This window comes from Aulonocara sp. 'chitande type north' Nkhata Bay, linkage group LG23 (genome assembly GCF_057382095.1).
Source record: "Aulonocara sp. 'chitande type north' Nkhata Bay isolate Kocher_YH1m ecotype deep benthic linkage group LG23, A_spYH_male_GT1.1, whole genome shotgun sequence".
NCBI lineage: Eukaryota > Metazoa > Chordata > Actinopteri > Cichliformes > Cichlidae > Aulonocara > Aulonocara sp. 'chitande type north' Nkhata Bay.
The window spans coordinates 21,144,355-21,160,036 of record NC_141365.1 but is presented as its reverse complement, the minus strand read 5'-3'; the positions used below and the strand labels follow the sequence as shown (position 1 = coordinate 21,160,036).

The 15,682-nt window shown below is 38.7% G+C and overlaps 2 protein-coding genes across 2 annotated transcripts; both read right to left on the bottom strand.

Moving 5' to 3' along the window:
• Positions 1–33: 33 nt before the first annotated feature.
• Positions 34–6,577, bottom strand: LOC147301658 (vitamin K-dependent protein Z-like). The gene is made up of 8 exons (XM_086282515.1): positions 6,449–6,577; positions 4,262–4,425; positions 3,857–3,881; positions 3,417–3,593; positions 3,167–3,298; positions 3,010–3,080; positions 2,800–2,932; positions 34–1,149 (listed from the first exon to the last, which is right to left on the bottom strand). Exons 1-8 carry the CDS (start codon positions 6,528–6,530, stop codon positions 308–310), a joined length of 1,626 nt encoding a protein of 541 aa, XP_086138641.1. The 5' UTR covers positions 6,531–6,577; the 3' UTR covers positions 34–307.
• A 2,693-nt stretch (positions 6,578–9,270) lies between these two features.
• LOC147301657 (coagulation factor X-like) lies at positions 9,271–15,325 on the bottom strand. The gene is made up of 6 exons (XM_086282480.1): positions 15,174–15,325; positions 13,788–13,948; positions 13,515–13,539; positions 12,536–12,667; positions 11,984–12,171; positions 9,271–10,120 (listed from the first exon to the last, which is right to left on the bottom strand). The coding sequence occupies exons 1-6, from the start codon at positions 15,304–15,306 to the stop codon at positions 9,713–9,715; spliced, it is 1,047 nt and encodes a 348-aa protein (XP_086138606.1). The 5' UTR covers positions 15,307–15,325; the 3' UTR covers positions 9,271–9,712.
• Positions 15,326–15,682: the final 357 nt, after the last annotated feature.

The following is a 15,682-nucleotide window of genomic DNA, read 5'->3' as shown; positions in this document are numbered from 1 at the left end:
ACTTTTATCATCGCGAGATTAAGAGACTGGAACTTGTTTTTTCAAAAGCATTTTAATTTACACATTTCAAATACAAATATTCATGACTTAACGTTTGTGAAGTTCAGCAGCAGAAAGTTTCAATTTTGTGTTTTTGTTGTGACCATTTGGAAAAAAGAAACTGAAAGTAGGACAAGAGACTCATCGCAAAACTGATTTATGTTCAAAGTTTTCAGTCTTTAGGGAGGGCAGCTGTTAATAAGAAGAAAACAAAAAACGTTACAAGTGAACAAGAACAGGTGAATCGGTTTCAGATGGTGGCGATCTGTTAGCGAGCTTCTGGATATTGTCTCACTTGGGGAGTCATGGCTAACTTCTCGATCACCTCCAGCCTCATTCGGATCCAGCTCAGGTAACGAGACAGTTTGCTGAACACCAAACCACCGCCGCTGGCCTCACACTCAGACGGTGATGAGATTAGCAGCCCAGTCAGGAACACTGTGCCTTGCTCTACTGTGGCTACAGGCGACCCTGGCATCAGCCCGCCACATGGCCTGTTGCTGGTTTCTAAATTTGACCTGCTGACCCCATGCGAGGACTCAAAATTCAGAGCTTTTGAAGTGTGGTTGTAGCTTGCTGTTTTATTCAGCAGCCTGAGGTTAGTGTTTTTGTTTTGGGTTTGATTCTGGAGCCTATTCACCGTGCGCCCTTGAAGCCTTCCCTGGACTCCAATCTGGTTCCCTAAAGATCTGTTTTGATGCCTGTGGCCTCTCTTTGGAATCTCAAGGTGTACATTAGGGTGTCTCTGAGCTCCTGGGCTCTCTTGTGTTTCATTTTGGTACTTTAATGGTTCATTTTGCTTCCTCATGCAGAACATTTTGTTGCTTAGTGGATGTGGGATGTTCAGCTCACGGCGACAATCGTCCAGCGTCATATAGACCAGTTTCTGGTTCTTGCTGATTTCCCAACTCTCTGTAATCCCAGTCCTCCCAGAATGCATCAGGACATTCTCGCTGAAGTCTTTGGTGGGCAAACAGAGGTGGATGAGGCTGGGGCTAAAGGTCATGGAGTCAGCTAGCTCGAGGAGGACGAGGTCATTTTCATGGTGACCTTTATGATAACCGTTGTGAAGGTACATCGCTTTGACGGTGAAGAGCATCCTCTGTTTCTCTGGGAGACAAAGGAAATTAGTTAAGAAATGAATTGATCCACACTGTGGGAAATCAATATTTGGTCCCCTGCTGAATTTGTAACTTTGCTCACTTATCAAGAAAATAATAATTTTGCAATAACTTAATTTTAATGGATAGAGAAAGAACTGCATGATGTAAATGAAAAGTGTAGTGCACACCAGTGCCTTTTACTCAGCAGTGTGCACACAGCGCTCTGCAGCTCAAAAAATGAATTAATAACAGATAAACGTCTCAAAGTACAGCCACAGCCAAAGATTTTTATATGAATGAATGCAGCTGGTATGATGGTTAGAACTTTTGCATCACAGCAAAAAAGTCCTGAGTTCAACTGGCCGGGCCTCTCTGTGTGGAGTTTGTGTGGGGTCTCTCCAAGTACTCCGGGCTCCTCCCACAGACCAAAGACATGCAGCTAGTGGGGTTATGTTAACTGATTATTCAAAATTGCCCACAGGTGTGAATGTTAGTGTGAATGCTTGTGTGGCTCACTGTGTTAGCCCTGCGACAGACTGGCGACCTGTCCAGAGTGTACCCTGCCTTTCGCCCTATGGTAGCTGGGATAGCTGGTAGTCAACCATCAATTTCTGATGGACAGCTTTGGCTTTTGAAACCTTTTGAATCAATTTGTCTTCATCTGATCTGAAATATAGTTTCTAGAGTGAAACAAAGATGTAAAACCTGTCCATACACTGCATTAATTTGTCAGTATGTCAATGGCTTATTCAGGGTTTAATGTGTGTAAGGGCTAGTTCTTCCACTTTTTGGTTTGGGTTTAATATTGTCTTCAGTGATTTGAACATTTGATAGAACTGAATCCATGTTTTTTTTTTTTTTTTTTAATTGGACAAATTGTCTGTGAGCACATCCTGTTTGCAGCCTGAAATATATATACAGTACAAATACTTCCAATACGTTTTTCTGACAATTTTTTACTTTCACTCCCTACAATTTTAACGTCCAACTGATGTGTCAGGAGTTAAAGTGCGATTCTTTTCCCCACACTGAGCCAATTACAACTGATTTTAGGTTTCCCCACCTGGTTAATCTGAGTTTAATCCCTGACCATACTTTCCTTTTAAAGCCACCCTCTGCAATACATGCAACAGAAAATAGAAACATGTATTTTTACATTTTCCTCTGCTGATGTTGCACTTACATTTATTAGAATAAAAATTTAGACTAAAATAAAGTTTTTCTGGCCCTACTGACAATATTTTATTAATACTTTATTAAAGCACATGGTTCAGTGAGCTTTGCACAAAAGAACGCCCTCCAAAAAGCTACTTTTACTTTTTTTCTTAGAGTACATTTCAGAGCCGCCCCTTTTTCACTTTTACTTGATTAAAGAAGCTGAATCAATACTTCTACTTTTACATGAGTATTTTTCAACACTAGTGTTTGTACTTCTACTTAAGTACAGGATGTCTGTTCTTTTGCAAACTCTGACTAACAGAAGCTAATTTAAAAACAGTAAAATTTAAAATGTAATGACGTGACTTTTTTTAGATTTTTATTCTGAATGGATGAGAAATTGATGTCTATACGTCATCCTTTCTATATTTTAATTTAGTAGTAGTTATTATAGTGTTATCATGGTGTGATAACAATAATTGTGATAGCATTTTCTTACCAGCAAGCACATAGAGGTTGGAGGGTTTTGGTTCTGAGTCCTGATAGAGGCAGCGGGCAGAGGTAAGGATGGACCGCTGACCCAGCACCACACCACTGCACAACTTCTGCAGTGTGCTGTTCAGCAGAGACACCTGGTGGCAGTATACAGACAATTTATTTATTATTCTGGTTTTATTTAGACTGACACCACAGTACCAGAGGATCTTACCTGCCAGGGACAGTTACCATGGTGACACGTGGAAAGAGTTTCCTCAGGAAGTCTTCCACAGGGAAACTCGACTGTGGAAACAAAGACAACAATAAAACTTCATCTCACCAGTTTGAACTGGTCTCATAAAGTCTAGTGTTTTTTCGGAGCATCCAACCTTCTGGCAGACAGCTCCGTCCGTCACTGTGCAGCTTGAATCCAGACATGCAGGAGCATCGGAAGGACTCGTAGGTCACTGTGCATAGCTGATGACAAGCAGTCGGACTCTCAGTCGGACACTTAGATATCTCTAAGATAGATTTGGAAAACAAATCATTTTTTTATACGTGATGGTCTGATATTTCTTAATTCCCATTAGTGCATCATGAGTTTTGATCTCCCGTCCTTTTACGGAGGTGTGGTCAGACCTGCTGTTTTGGTTTGCTGTGCTGTGGACAACCTTATAGTCTGTAATGGCTCATCCTGTACTTTCAATTCACAGACTGGACCGTAGTAAGGGGCGTTGCAGGAGCAGGTAAACCCCCGCACATTGTGAGTGCAGTTCCCTCCATTCAGACAGGGACTCTGCAAGCAGTGGTTTCCACCTCCAAAGACCAAAAACAGAAACTGCTAGTGTTTAGTAAACTAATAAATGTTTATATTTTTGCTGTGAAACTATTAAATCAAATATTTACATTTAAAATAATACATTTGATGACAGTAAATCAACAAAAATATTATTAAAATACATTCTAAACACATTTTAATTATCAAACTGCAGTTTCTAGTTGGAAAATAAATGTTTTTTATTTATTTATTTTATTTCATTAATTAATCAAATGTAGTTTAGCTGAAAGTAGATACTCACCAGAGTAAACAGCCCAGAATGTGATCTACACACAAACAAAAAACGTTAGAATCCGAGAGGAATTAAGCAATGCTCTTTTTGTTTTGTTTTTTCTCCTTTTTCTATGTATGTTTAAAGATGATCATTAAACTAAATTTTCAAATATGACATAAACAGGCTCTGGATTAAGACGGCAGCTCTGGGTGCATCCCAAGGAGCAATTAAAAAGAAACAGAGAACATCAAATGTAACACAGACATAAAAAAAAATGCAAATCAAAAATGAGTAGGTGGTCTTTTAATGAGCCAGAACCCTAAAGAATCAGAACCTAAAACATATTGTTTTAGTCTGTGTTTACTGGAATCTAAAAGTAAAAACACAGGTGTAGAAATGAGTGCAAAAGCTCCCTTTTTTAATTTAACTAACCGTCCTTCGGGTGTCTTCAAAGTACTCGCGAGCCTCTTCAAAGTTGCACTGCTCCTCGTAGCACTCCCGCTCCAAGTTGCCCTGTAGGATCTCCTCTAAAATGAACGAGTTGGCCCGTTTAGGGCGCAGGAACACGGCGTGAGCCTCAGGAGCTGAACGAAACACTGAAAACACAAGAGCACTGAAAAGGCTGGAGGCTCCGATATGTTAGGTTACCGTGTCATAAATAATAAGGTGTCTGTTGCTGAAACAAAAAACAGTAACATTAAGAGGAAAACAAATAAATGATTTAGAAACTACGTGATGATTATGGATGTCATAGTTAATTTGCCCAATTTTGTCAGTTATTATGTGTTGGTATTCTTCTGTATTATGATTTATGTTCTGATTCTTTAGTTGTGCCGTTTTGACTATTATTATAGGTGTTGTTCAGTGTCAAGTTTGCATCTTGGTGATTTGTTTCTTGTTTCCTGTTTTACTTTGAAGGTCCACGTCTTATGTGCAGTGAGTCTAGTTGTGCTTCCCCCTGTCTCGTTAGGCCTAATTTCTCCCAGCTGTGTCTCCCTCCTGTTTCCTGTTTTGTGATTACTCCTCTGTGTATATAGGTCCTGTGTTTTCCTTTGCTCTCTGTTGTGCTGTACCCTCAGATTTGCCTGTGTTCTAGTTATAGCTTTCACGGTTTGGCTTCTGTTTCATGCCAGCAACAAAGCTGAGGTTTTTGTGTTTGCCATTTTGTTTCCACGAGTCCTGCTCTTGGGTCCTCATCCCTGCCTGCTGCACACAGAGCCCTGGCAGTCTCAGCTTCTTTAGCTGAGGGTAAAACAGTTTGATGAGCATAAAAGTTGATGGAAATGTGATTTCCAAAGGCTATTACATGTAGACTTCAGCTAATAACTAATAGAGTTTCAGGGGAGAACAAAAAATAAGAAAATCGTCAGGTCATGTCCGTAAGAAATAGGAAAAACGGGCCTCTGGATGTCTGGAGTTTTGATCTCCTCCACACCTGCTTCACGCCCTGGAGGACGGGGCTGTGGCCCCCCCACACCCTCTAGCAGATTATTACATGAAGGAACCTTTTAAAAAAACAAGCGCGTCCATGCTCACAGGTGTACACACGGGTGATCACACCCACAAACTACACCCTTTTTGGCTCCTACCTCAAAGCACACTGTGTTCTGTTGATCTTATGTGCTGCACAATAATGTTTAATATTTAGTATTTACTGTCATATTCCCATATATCATTGTGATGTTGTTTATTCTATTACTCTTGTTCTCTTCTGCTTGCTTTCTTTTTTCTTTCTCAGCAGGTGATCCAGGTGATTGATATATGCATTTTTTTTCTCTGCTCATTCTGTTGGTTTTTGTCTTTTGCCCTTCTCCCCCGTCCCTCTTCTCAGCTGTTTCTCTTTCCCTCTTTCTTTCTCCCCTTCTTTCCCCCAGTCAAGTCTGTCCCGTATTCAGCAAGTGAAAATAAAATAAACAATAAAAGGTGAATCAAATGGACCATTACGGCAAGGCTGGGATCGTCAATTTGGTAAAGTAAATCCGTTGGGCATCTTTCTTTGCCTTTAGACAACAATTCTGATGGCAAAAGAGCCAAACGGGACAGGCCGAAAAAAAAAAAAAAAAAAAAAAAAAAGAAATAGGAAAAACGTCATGCATCTGAATATGAATAGTGTGCCAGAATCAGTCAGGGTTTGGCCTTCCCAGAGCCCGGACCTCAACATTATTGAAGCAGTGTGGGACCATGTTGACAGAGAACAGAGCAAAAGGCAGAAACATCCAAAGTAGAGCTTTTAATGTCCTTTGAGAAAACTGGAGAACTATTCCTGAAGATGACTTAAAGGAAAGACAAGAAAGCTGCCGAAGAGAGTTCAGACTGTGCTGAAGAATGAATGTTCTTGTTATAATTGTAAAAGTCACAATATTAATGGATTCTTTTATATTATTTAAGGTAGTACCTATATTCTATATTTTTAACCATTAAGTAACCAAAGTTATAATAATAATGTAGCAAGCTGTCATTGTGACACGATTAGAGCTAATTGTGTCATGACTGTACTGACAGTAAAAATGTTGTTAAATTCTGTGCCAACTTGGAGTATTTTTATACCACTTGAATGTTTTTGTCAATCAACTAAGGAACAACAATAACACAGCAACAGGTCAAAGGTCACTCTCTTACCTTTTCCTTGACTGGAGACCTGAAGGAAACATTGAAGAAGGCAGAACAGGAGGAGAGACGCTGACATGATGCTGACCGCCATGACACTGACTGCACTGCTGACACACACAGACACACAAACACACACGTCTGCACACACATATATACACACTAGTGACTCACAACAGCAGTACAAACCTCACAGAAATTGTATCATGTTTTTAACAGTCTGTTAAACGGAGTTCATTTATATCTGTCCTGAAATAAACTAAGATGTCAGTCTGGTCCCAGGTCATTTTACTGGTGTGCTTTTTTATGTACAGATAAATATCCAGTCATTATAAAACTATTTGTTTTTTTTATTCACATGATTCTCTAAAGAGTTAAAAGACAGCACAAGTTTCCCGTAAACGCTCTGTTCTTGAAGTGGACTCTGGCCTTTCTGTTCAAACCACACAAAACAAACTAAAGGTCCGACCTCTGAACGATCAACAGGTCTGTTTGCCTGAGGTAAACGAGGATAGATTTCATCACAAATGTTTATCATCTAGTATATCTGGTACATCTGGTAATAAGTTTATAAGGGTTACAACTTAAAATTTTATTCAAGAAAATAACAGTTTTCCTCAGCAAAAACACCAATGTTATCGAAAATAAACTAGCTTTTTATGACATTTGCAACTTCATTTTCCTCCAGCAGAGTCACTGGAGAGATCTTTAAATTTCTATTTAGGACATAACAGTTAAGTTTAAGCAATTTGATCTTGTTACTTACCATCTAGTAATGCTTGTTTTGTTAGAGTAGTGATTACTTGAAACGTAAAAACATGTATCAGTTCAATTCTGTTTATCTTTATAGTGCAAAATCCCAACAGTTATCGCAAGGCACTAGTAAGGTAAAGACCAGACCCTACAATAACACAGAGAAAACCCAACATTTCAAAAGCCTCCTTTAAGCAAACACTTGGCAACAGTGGAAAGGAAAAACTCTCTTTTAACAGGAGGAAAACATCTGTTTAACCAGTTGGGCATGAGAGGAGGGAGACAGAACAAAAAGAAACACTAAGGTAGAAAGCCAGAGTTTAAGAATAACTAATGATTAAATGCAAAGTGTATAATGTGCAAAATGAGTGAAAATGATGAGTGAAGAAAAAATAGTGCATCATAGGAAGCCCCCAGCTCACTCAGGGTCACCCGATCCAACCATAACCTTTGTCAAATAGGAAAGTTTTAAGCCTAATCTTTAAAATAGAGATAGTGTCTGTCTCCTGAATCCAAACTGGAAGCTGTTCCACGGAAGAGGGGCCTAAAAACTGAAGACCCTGCCTCCATTTATATTTTTAAATATCCCAGGGACCACAAGTAAGCATGCAGTCTGCTATCTAGGTGCTTTAATGGAGTGATAGGGTGCTATGAGGTAATTAAGATAAGATGGGGCCTGAACTGATGAGCTAGTTCTCCAAAAGTTGATTCTGGTCATCTGGATGTATTTTCAGTGGAAGAACCATTTCATCACTCATCCAAGTGACTTCTTCAGTCTCAGCTGACTGCAGGCTGAAATCACAGCATTGTAAGATGGCAAAAGATGTACCCTTAGGCCCCCTCCTCGATTCAGAGATAGTCTTTCCCTTTTCTTTCGCCATCTTACAATGCTGTGATTGCAGCCATTCCCCAACTCTCTGTGAATGGTACTCATGGCCATTGATCAGTGGGCTTTGATCAGTGGTTGTTGATCAATGGTCATGAGAATTTGTATAATTATGATGAAGGAACTAACCTCCCAGCTCATTGTTCTCTCACTGGTTCTCTCATTATGCAAATGTACTGTTTATAAGATTTGGGGAAACCTGTAGTCAGCTGAGACTGAAGAAGTCACTTGGATGAGTGACAAAACGTTTCTCCTACTGAAAACACTACATCCAGATCAACAGAATCAACTTTTGGAAATTTACTTACCTGGATGATTGAGCATGGATCAAGATGATCAGCTAGTTTTTCAGCATTACTCTGAGACACGATGTTTTTAATTTTAGAGATGTTGCGCAAATGAAAGAAAGCAGCCCGACATTTTTGTTCAATATGCGCTTTTAAGAACATATTCTGATCAAAAACAACTCCAAGATTCCTCACAGTGTAACTGGAGGCCAAGGTAATTCCATTCAGAGTAAGTATCTGAGGACATATCATATTTCTAATATTTATACAGTTACCTCAGTTTCATTTGAATTTAGAAGCAGAAAAATGAGGTCATTCAGTAACTAATTTTTGTGTGTTATCTGGCTTCGTGGATAGTTGAGTATCATCTGCATAACAGTGAAAATGTATGCTATGCCTTCTAATGATATTTCCTAAGAGGGAGCATGTATAATGTGAAAAGAACTGGTTCTACCACGGAACCCTGTGGAACTCCATAATTATCCTCAGTGTGTTAAGAGGACTCTTCATTTACATGAAAAAAAAATGAATGAGATGAGTCCACTGTCAGAGGCCATAGAGTTTTGTAACAAGTCACCAAAGCTGTTTCTTTACTCTGAAACCTGACCGAAACTCTTCAGATAAACTCTTTCTCTACAGAAGATTTTTTGTGCTGTTTTATAACAAGTCTTTCAAGATGTTTGGAGATGAAAGGAAGGTTGGAAAATAGCCCATAATTATGTAGGACAGCCAGATCTTTTTTGTTTGCTTTACTCAGAAAAACAAAAAGAAACAAAAAGTGTGATTTTAAGAGGACATCACACTTCAAACTATTGCTATATTATTGTTACATTGCTGGAAGTTTTTTCAAATTCAGCTCAAAAGCTCATTTCTGTCAGCAACTCATAAAGAATACATGGACACAGACATGCTTTCCATTCTCACTTTAATCATACTGACCAACAAAATTATTAAATCAAGTTTCAGTGGATATGGCATGTTAGTGACAGTTTGTCCCTTTAATGGAATCAGTCTGAACAGAAAGAGTTAAACAGGAATCTGTGAAAAAACTGGAACATCAAACGGAGATCAAGACCATACAAAGCCAAAAGTGAGGGAAGGTTGGACAGAAATTCATCTCAAGTCATGAATTTGAAACAAAAACAAAATATTGATGATACATAAACCAAATTAAAAATATAAAAGTTCCAGGAGTAGTACCCTGAGGAACCTCATAAACAATTATTGACTCTAATTCTCTCTGTCACAGGTGGGACTTGTAGCTCTTTTCTTACAAGGATAAACATTGTTTCTCTGAAGGGATTACATGAGAGGCATAACTGTGAGTGTTGGTGGATGTTTACACATGTTTTACAGATAAAGCCTTTTTATTGCAAGATGCTGACTGCTGCCATTTGTGCCACTGTGCACCAGCTTCTTGATACCCTCATGGATCCATCGAATGTACCTGGACACCTGGGTGTAGAAGTTATACTTGCCCTTGCGTCCGCAGCCTTCGCCCCAACTCACAATGCCAGTGATGAAGTGGGTGTCATTATAACGTGTGATGTGTGGCCCACCGCCATCACCTTGGCAAGCATCCCTAGATTTGTAGCCAGCACAGAACATGCCATTAGTGACTAGAAACCGAGTGGACTTGATGCAGGTTTGACGGTCCACATGGGTTACAATGAGGCGCTTCATGATCATGGATGGAATCTGAGCCTCCCCAAGATGTCCAAAACCACTGACCACAGCTACTGGCTCCCGCATCAGGACCTGAGATTAAAGGTAACAAATTTATCCAGAGTGGCAGCTGTCTGTTTCTGATCCTGCATTTCTTTTATTTTGTCATGTAAACATGGCATAACTACAGCTATGTAGTAACTACAGGTCTTCAACTGGAGTAGACACCCAGATAATTAAATGTTTAAGCTTAATTTGTGGAAAACACAAAGGCCTTCTTTTAAGGTAGATAAAATAGAGCGACTGCTCTAGCTTGTGGGAAAGTCAACCCTCAAAGTATTTGACCATTGGCCAAGAAGAAATCAGATTTAGGAACCAACTACTTACAGATGTGGGATTTGCACTGTAGCATTTAAAGATTCTGTGGTGTTTCAAAGGTGCAACATACAATAAATGACATGTTTATATTCAACTGTTTGCCCGTCCCTGATTTTTTTTATTTATTGTTGGATCTTGTGTAGCACTTCTTGTGAGGGTGATATATAAACTAAATTTTACTTACTGACTTTTTTTTTAAAACCTTCTTGCACATTTGTCACATTCACATGTTTTAGATCATCAAGCAAATGTTAATATTAGTCAGATAGTTTTTAAATGATGATTTCATTTAAGAGAGTAGAAAAAAGCTATCCCAACCAATCTGACTCCCAAATGAATAACTGGATGTTCCATCCTTGGCAGCAAGAACTGTGAACAAACATTTGTGAAAAATGACAAAGGAGTTTTTCATATCACTGTGGAGAAATATTGTGTCACTCTTCTTTGCAGAATGGTTTTCAATCGCAAAGACTCAATTTATCTCAGATCTGGTGTCCACAATTACCCACAAGAATTTAAAAAAAAAAAAAAAAGGTTTTTAACCCTTTCATGCATAGTGGTCACTACAGCGGACAACTATTCAAAGGCTGTTTTCTTGCATTTGTGTCAGTGTTCATGGTATACTTGCACTTAAAACATTACATTGGACACTGATGTGTCACTCCATACCCTGCCACCCACTGGTCCCTTAATGTTACTATAGATGTATGACGTGTTTCACTGAAATCATTGTTATTTAACCCTGTCATGCATGAATTATGACAACTTTGATCAGGATTTTTTTCTCAAGTGTTTTTATTCATCTTTTCATGGCTAAAGATAAATACTTAAGAAAAAAAAATCCAGATTGCGCTTGTCATAATTAATGCATGAAAGGTTAATCATGTTATCAGTCCATGTATAATGCTGGAGCAGTACCTGCACTAAGTATGTGTGATGATTTTGGGGGCATTTTTTACTGACAAAGTTTCAGCCATTAAGTCTTGTCTTGTTATCTATTGCCTCAGACCACGTTGTTCCTCTGACAAACTTTGATAAATTAACATTAGAAGCAATCTGAGCACTCCACCCTTTACATTGATGGGAAGGAGGTAGAAAGGGTAGAAAGGTTTACCCAATTACCCCAGAGACTGCTAGTAAACTACTACCGCTCCACCATCTAGAGCCTTCTGACCTACTGCTGTACACGCTGGTTTAACTGCTGTACTGTGGGGGACAAGAGGAAACTGCAGCGGCCGGCGGGTGGTGAGGGCAGCAGAGCAGGCAATTGGCACTTCACTAACCCCCCTCAGGGAAAATTATACTGGCAGATTTCAGTAGAAATCCAGTATCATCATCAAGGACTCCTCGCACCCTGGACACAGTGTTACTGTGCAGATACTTACGTTATTGCGTATTACACACATTCACTGAGTAGGTGCCCTTAAACTTACGTCTATTTATATCTTCTTCTCATATCCTAAAACAATCTCAATGTAAATCTACATGATGCCAACGGAGATAACACAAACTGTGTTTCATCGTCTTGTAACAGTGACAATAAAGATCTATTCTATTGACACTAGCTTAAAGTTTCACCTTTTTGGCAAAGTCTTGCTCAGGAATGCAGACTGGCAGGATGAACCTCGTGAACTTGATAGGTGTAGCCAGTTTGATGAGTGCAATGTCATTATCGTAGGTTTGCTCATTGTAGTTTCTGTGGGCGAGGACTGCTTCCACTTTGTGGTCAACTTCAGTACCTTCATTCACTGACCTGTCAAACTCACCTGAGTGCAGAGAAACAAACAAAACACTTTAATTTTGCTGGAATTTGGGTTCTGTTTTCAGCCACTAAATCGGACATTAAATCAGCATCCTGGATCGGCTCTGTGGAGTTTACACTGGTGTTAAGTGCAGTTATATTCCCCTCCATTGTTTTTGTCTGATGGTCCCTCAAAACTGTCTGCAGCCCTTTGGGGAGGATGAAACCACATCTGATGGTCTCTGCAAGAGTTTTATATAAATTAGACGTTGGATTTTGTCACCAGAAAGTTTAGTTTCACTTTTTATAGTTTCTAATGTCTGATCTGTGGTGTATTTCACTGCTCTGCTATCAGAGTAAAAGACCAGGTAGATTCTTAAGACTCTCACCATTGAAATGGCAGGATTTTTTATCAGATGCCAGGAAGTACCCATCAGCACAGGAGCACTGAACACTTCCCTGGATCACATTGCAGAAATGTTCACAGCCGCCATTTTTGTTCTTACAGAGCTGAGGAAGAACTGCAAATACACAGACACTGTTAGGATTCTGCACTCCTCCTTGTGTGTGGCAGTTAAAGTGTTAACAATTCAGAGAGACTGTAGTTATGCTTAGCATCTGAACAAGCACCACATCACCAGTATCCCAGCTAGGATTAATCCTAGATACATATCTCTTTTCATGTACAATTTTCACCTATTTGAAAAACGTTACTGTGATTTCTGTCCAGTTTTGAAGACAGTTGGAGAAACTATACCAGAGCAAGGCTCTAGGCCCAGATAACATCAGCCCCAGTATTCTGAGGACCTGTGGTAGCTAAGTGTGTTACCGAGTCAAATTTATAACCTGAGACTGAAGCAGCAGGAAACAAATCCCATGTGATTCCTGTACTGAAGGAGCTTGTACTCTTTGTTATTGTGGGTCCTTTACCTTACAATATAAAGTGCATTGAGGCAACTGATGTTGCTATTTGGTACTATATGAATTGAAAGAAAAAAAGAAAAATTGGTACTGTCAGAGCTATCATGAAGGTAAGACTAGTCTAAACATCTGTTGACCCTCTGCAGTTTGTATACAGATCCAGTCAGATTGTCTGTCTGGTTGACGCTATCTACGCAAGTATTAATTGTATAAATGATGACTGTTACATGCGTATATTTGTTGTTTAAAATCCACGTTTTATAATTTAGTAATTAAATTACTTGGAACAAACAAAACTCTGGAGTTTACCACTTGGAAAGCCTATCGTTTTAGTTTAGTTTTAGGTTTGTTTTTCTTCATTTCTTTTCATTTGGCTTCTTATTTTTCTTTTCATTAATTAAGCAGATGTAGCTGAACATATAGTAGCTAATGTGAAATAAAACTCACCAGAGTAAACAGCCCAGAAGGTTTTCTACACACAAAAAAACAACAGTTAGAATTCAGGAGTCATTAAACAGGACTCTTTATTGTTTTTTCTGGGGTTTTTTCTAACATTTAAATGTAAAAAAAACAAACAACTAATCTAATAACAAACATAAAAGCTCAGACTTGAGTCTGCAACTGAATTTCTAACTGTGTATCACGCACTCTAGTGGAATCTAAGAATGAAAATGCAGGTTTAGAAATGAGCTGAGTAGCTCCTTTTTAAATTTAACCAACTGTCTTCTGGGTGTCTTCAAAGTACTCGCGAGCCTCTTCAAAGTCGCACTGTTCCTCGTAGCACTCCCGCTCCAGGTTCCCCTGTCTGAACTCTTCCATAAATGTATTGGCCCGTTTGGGCCGCAGGAACACGGTGTTGGCCTCGGGAGCTGAACGAAACACTAAAAACACAAAAGTGTGAATTTACAGGTTGTTTCCTGTGGCACATTTAGTCACAACTGGAAGAACTGAGCAACTGAAAAACTGGAGGCTCTGCCATGTTAGGTTAACACATAATGAATAACTAAAACTAACTGAAGTGTTAAAAAGTTAACAGAGGATAAAAAATTAAATAATCAGTCATTTAATTTCTACTGGTGCTTTGACAGCTTTGATTATAGCTGTTATATATTCATTTTTGTCTACAGTACTTTTTCAAAAATCTTAAGCCACGCCTCTGCTTACCCACCAATGGCTCTGTCCTCCACTGCAAGATAACAATCTGCAACTCACCTTGACCTGTGCGGTCCCCAGTCATCCTCCTAGCCTCCCCATGGTATCATACAAACTCTAATAAAAGACTTAAAGCAAACCATTCCCTTTGGTCCAAGTTTGGCTTTTGCTCTTGAGACAGTTTATCAACAGTTGCACTGTTTAGTGGCATGACATGATCTATAGAAAATGCCAAAGATAACACAGTTTGACAGACATAAAATAGTATTATAGCACCAATGAGGTGATTCCCAAACAGCTATTAGCTCTTCAAATGTATTCTTAAAAAATGAAGACTGAACAGTGAAGGCCCAAATAAGATGTGGCAAATTTTAAAGAAATTACAAGAAAGCTGCCCAAGAGAGTTCAGACTGTGCTGAAGAATTTTACAATTCATAAAACGTGTGTTTGCACATGTAAATAAATTTGCTTACAAAGTGTAAAGAAATGAGCGGAAGTCTTTTTTGCACATTAGTGTACAAATTCATGAAGTCACTGTTTAAATGTGATTTGAATTAAGAAGATTAGACGTCATGATGTTAATGGATTAATTTATACTTTTAGTATAATTTAAATAAAATTTAATAATTGAATTTAATAACTATTTAATCATTATGTTTAAGGCTGCATTGGAGGTTACAATTTTTGTGTGTAATATTTTACTTAGCCATCCCCATTGTTTGTTTGTTTTTAACCACTAAGTTACTATAGAGATAATGATGCTATTTTGACACTGACTAAATATTGTCTGTTTGTTATAACCTATAACATTGGACACACAGCAATTTTTCTAATTATCACTACTGTAGTAACAGTAGCTGTAGTAACAGCAGGTTTTTATGCCACTTGAATATTTTTGTCAGTCAACTAAGGAACAACAATAACACAGCAACAGGTCAAAGGTCACTCTCTTACCTTTTCCTTGACTGAAGACCTGAAGGAAACATTGAAGAAGGCAGAACAGGAGAAGAGACGCAGACATGATGCTGACCGCCATGACACTGACTGCACTGCTGACACACACACACACGTCTGCACACACACACATACACACTAGTGACTCACAACAGCAGTATAAACCTCACAGAAATTGTATCATGTTTTTAACAGTCTGTTAAATGGAGTTCATTTATAACTGGCCTGAAATAAAGATGTCAGTCTGGTCCCAGGTTATTTTACTGGTGTGCATTTTTGTGTACATATAAACATCCAGTCCTTATAAAATTATTTGTTTTTTGACATTTTATTCACATGATTCTCTAAAGAGTTAAAAGACCACGCAGTTTCCCGTAAACGCTCTGTTCTTGAAGTGGACTCTGGCCTTTCCTTTAAAAACAAGCAAAACAAGCAGAAGGTCTCCATGTTTGTTTGTTTGAGGTAAACAAGGATAGATTTCATCACTGACATTTTTACATAACATTGAG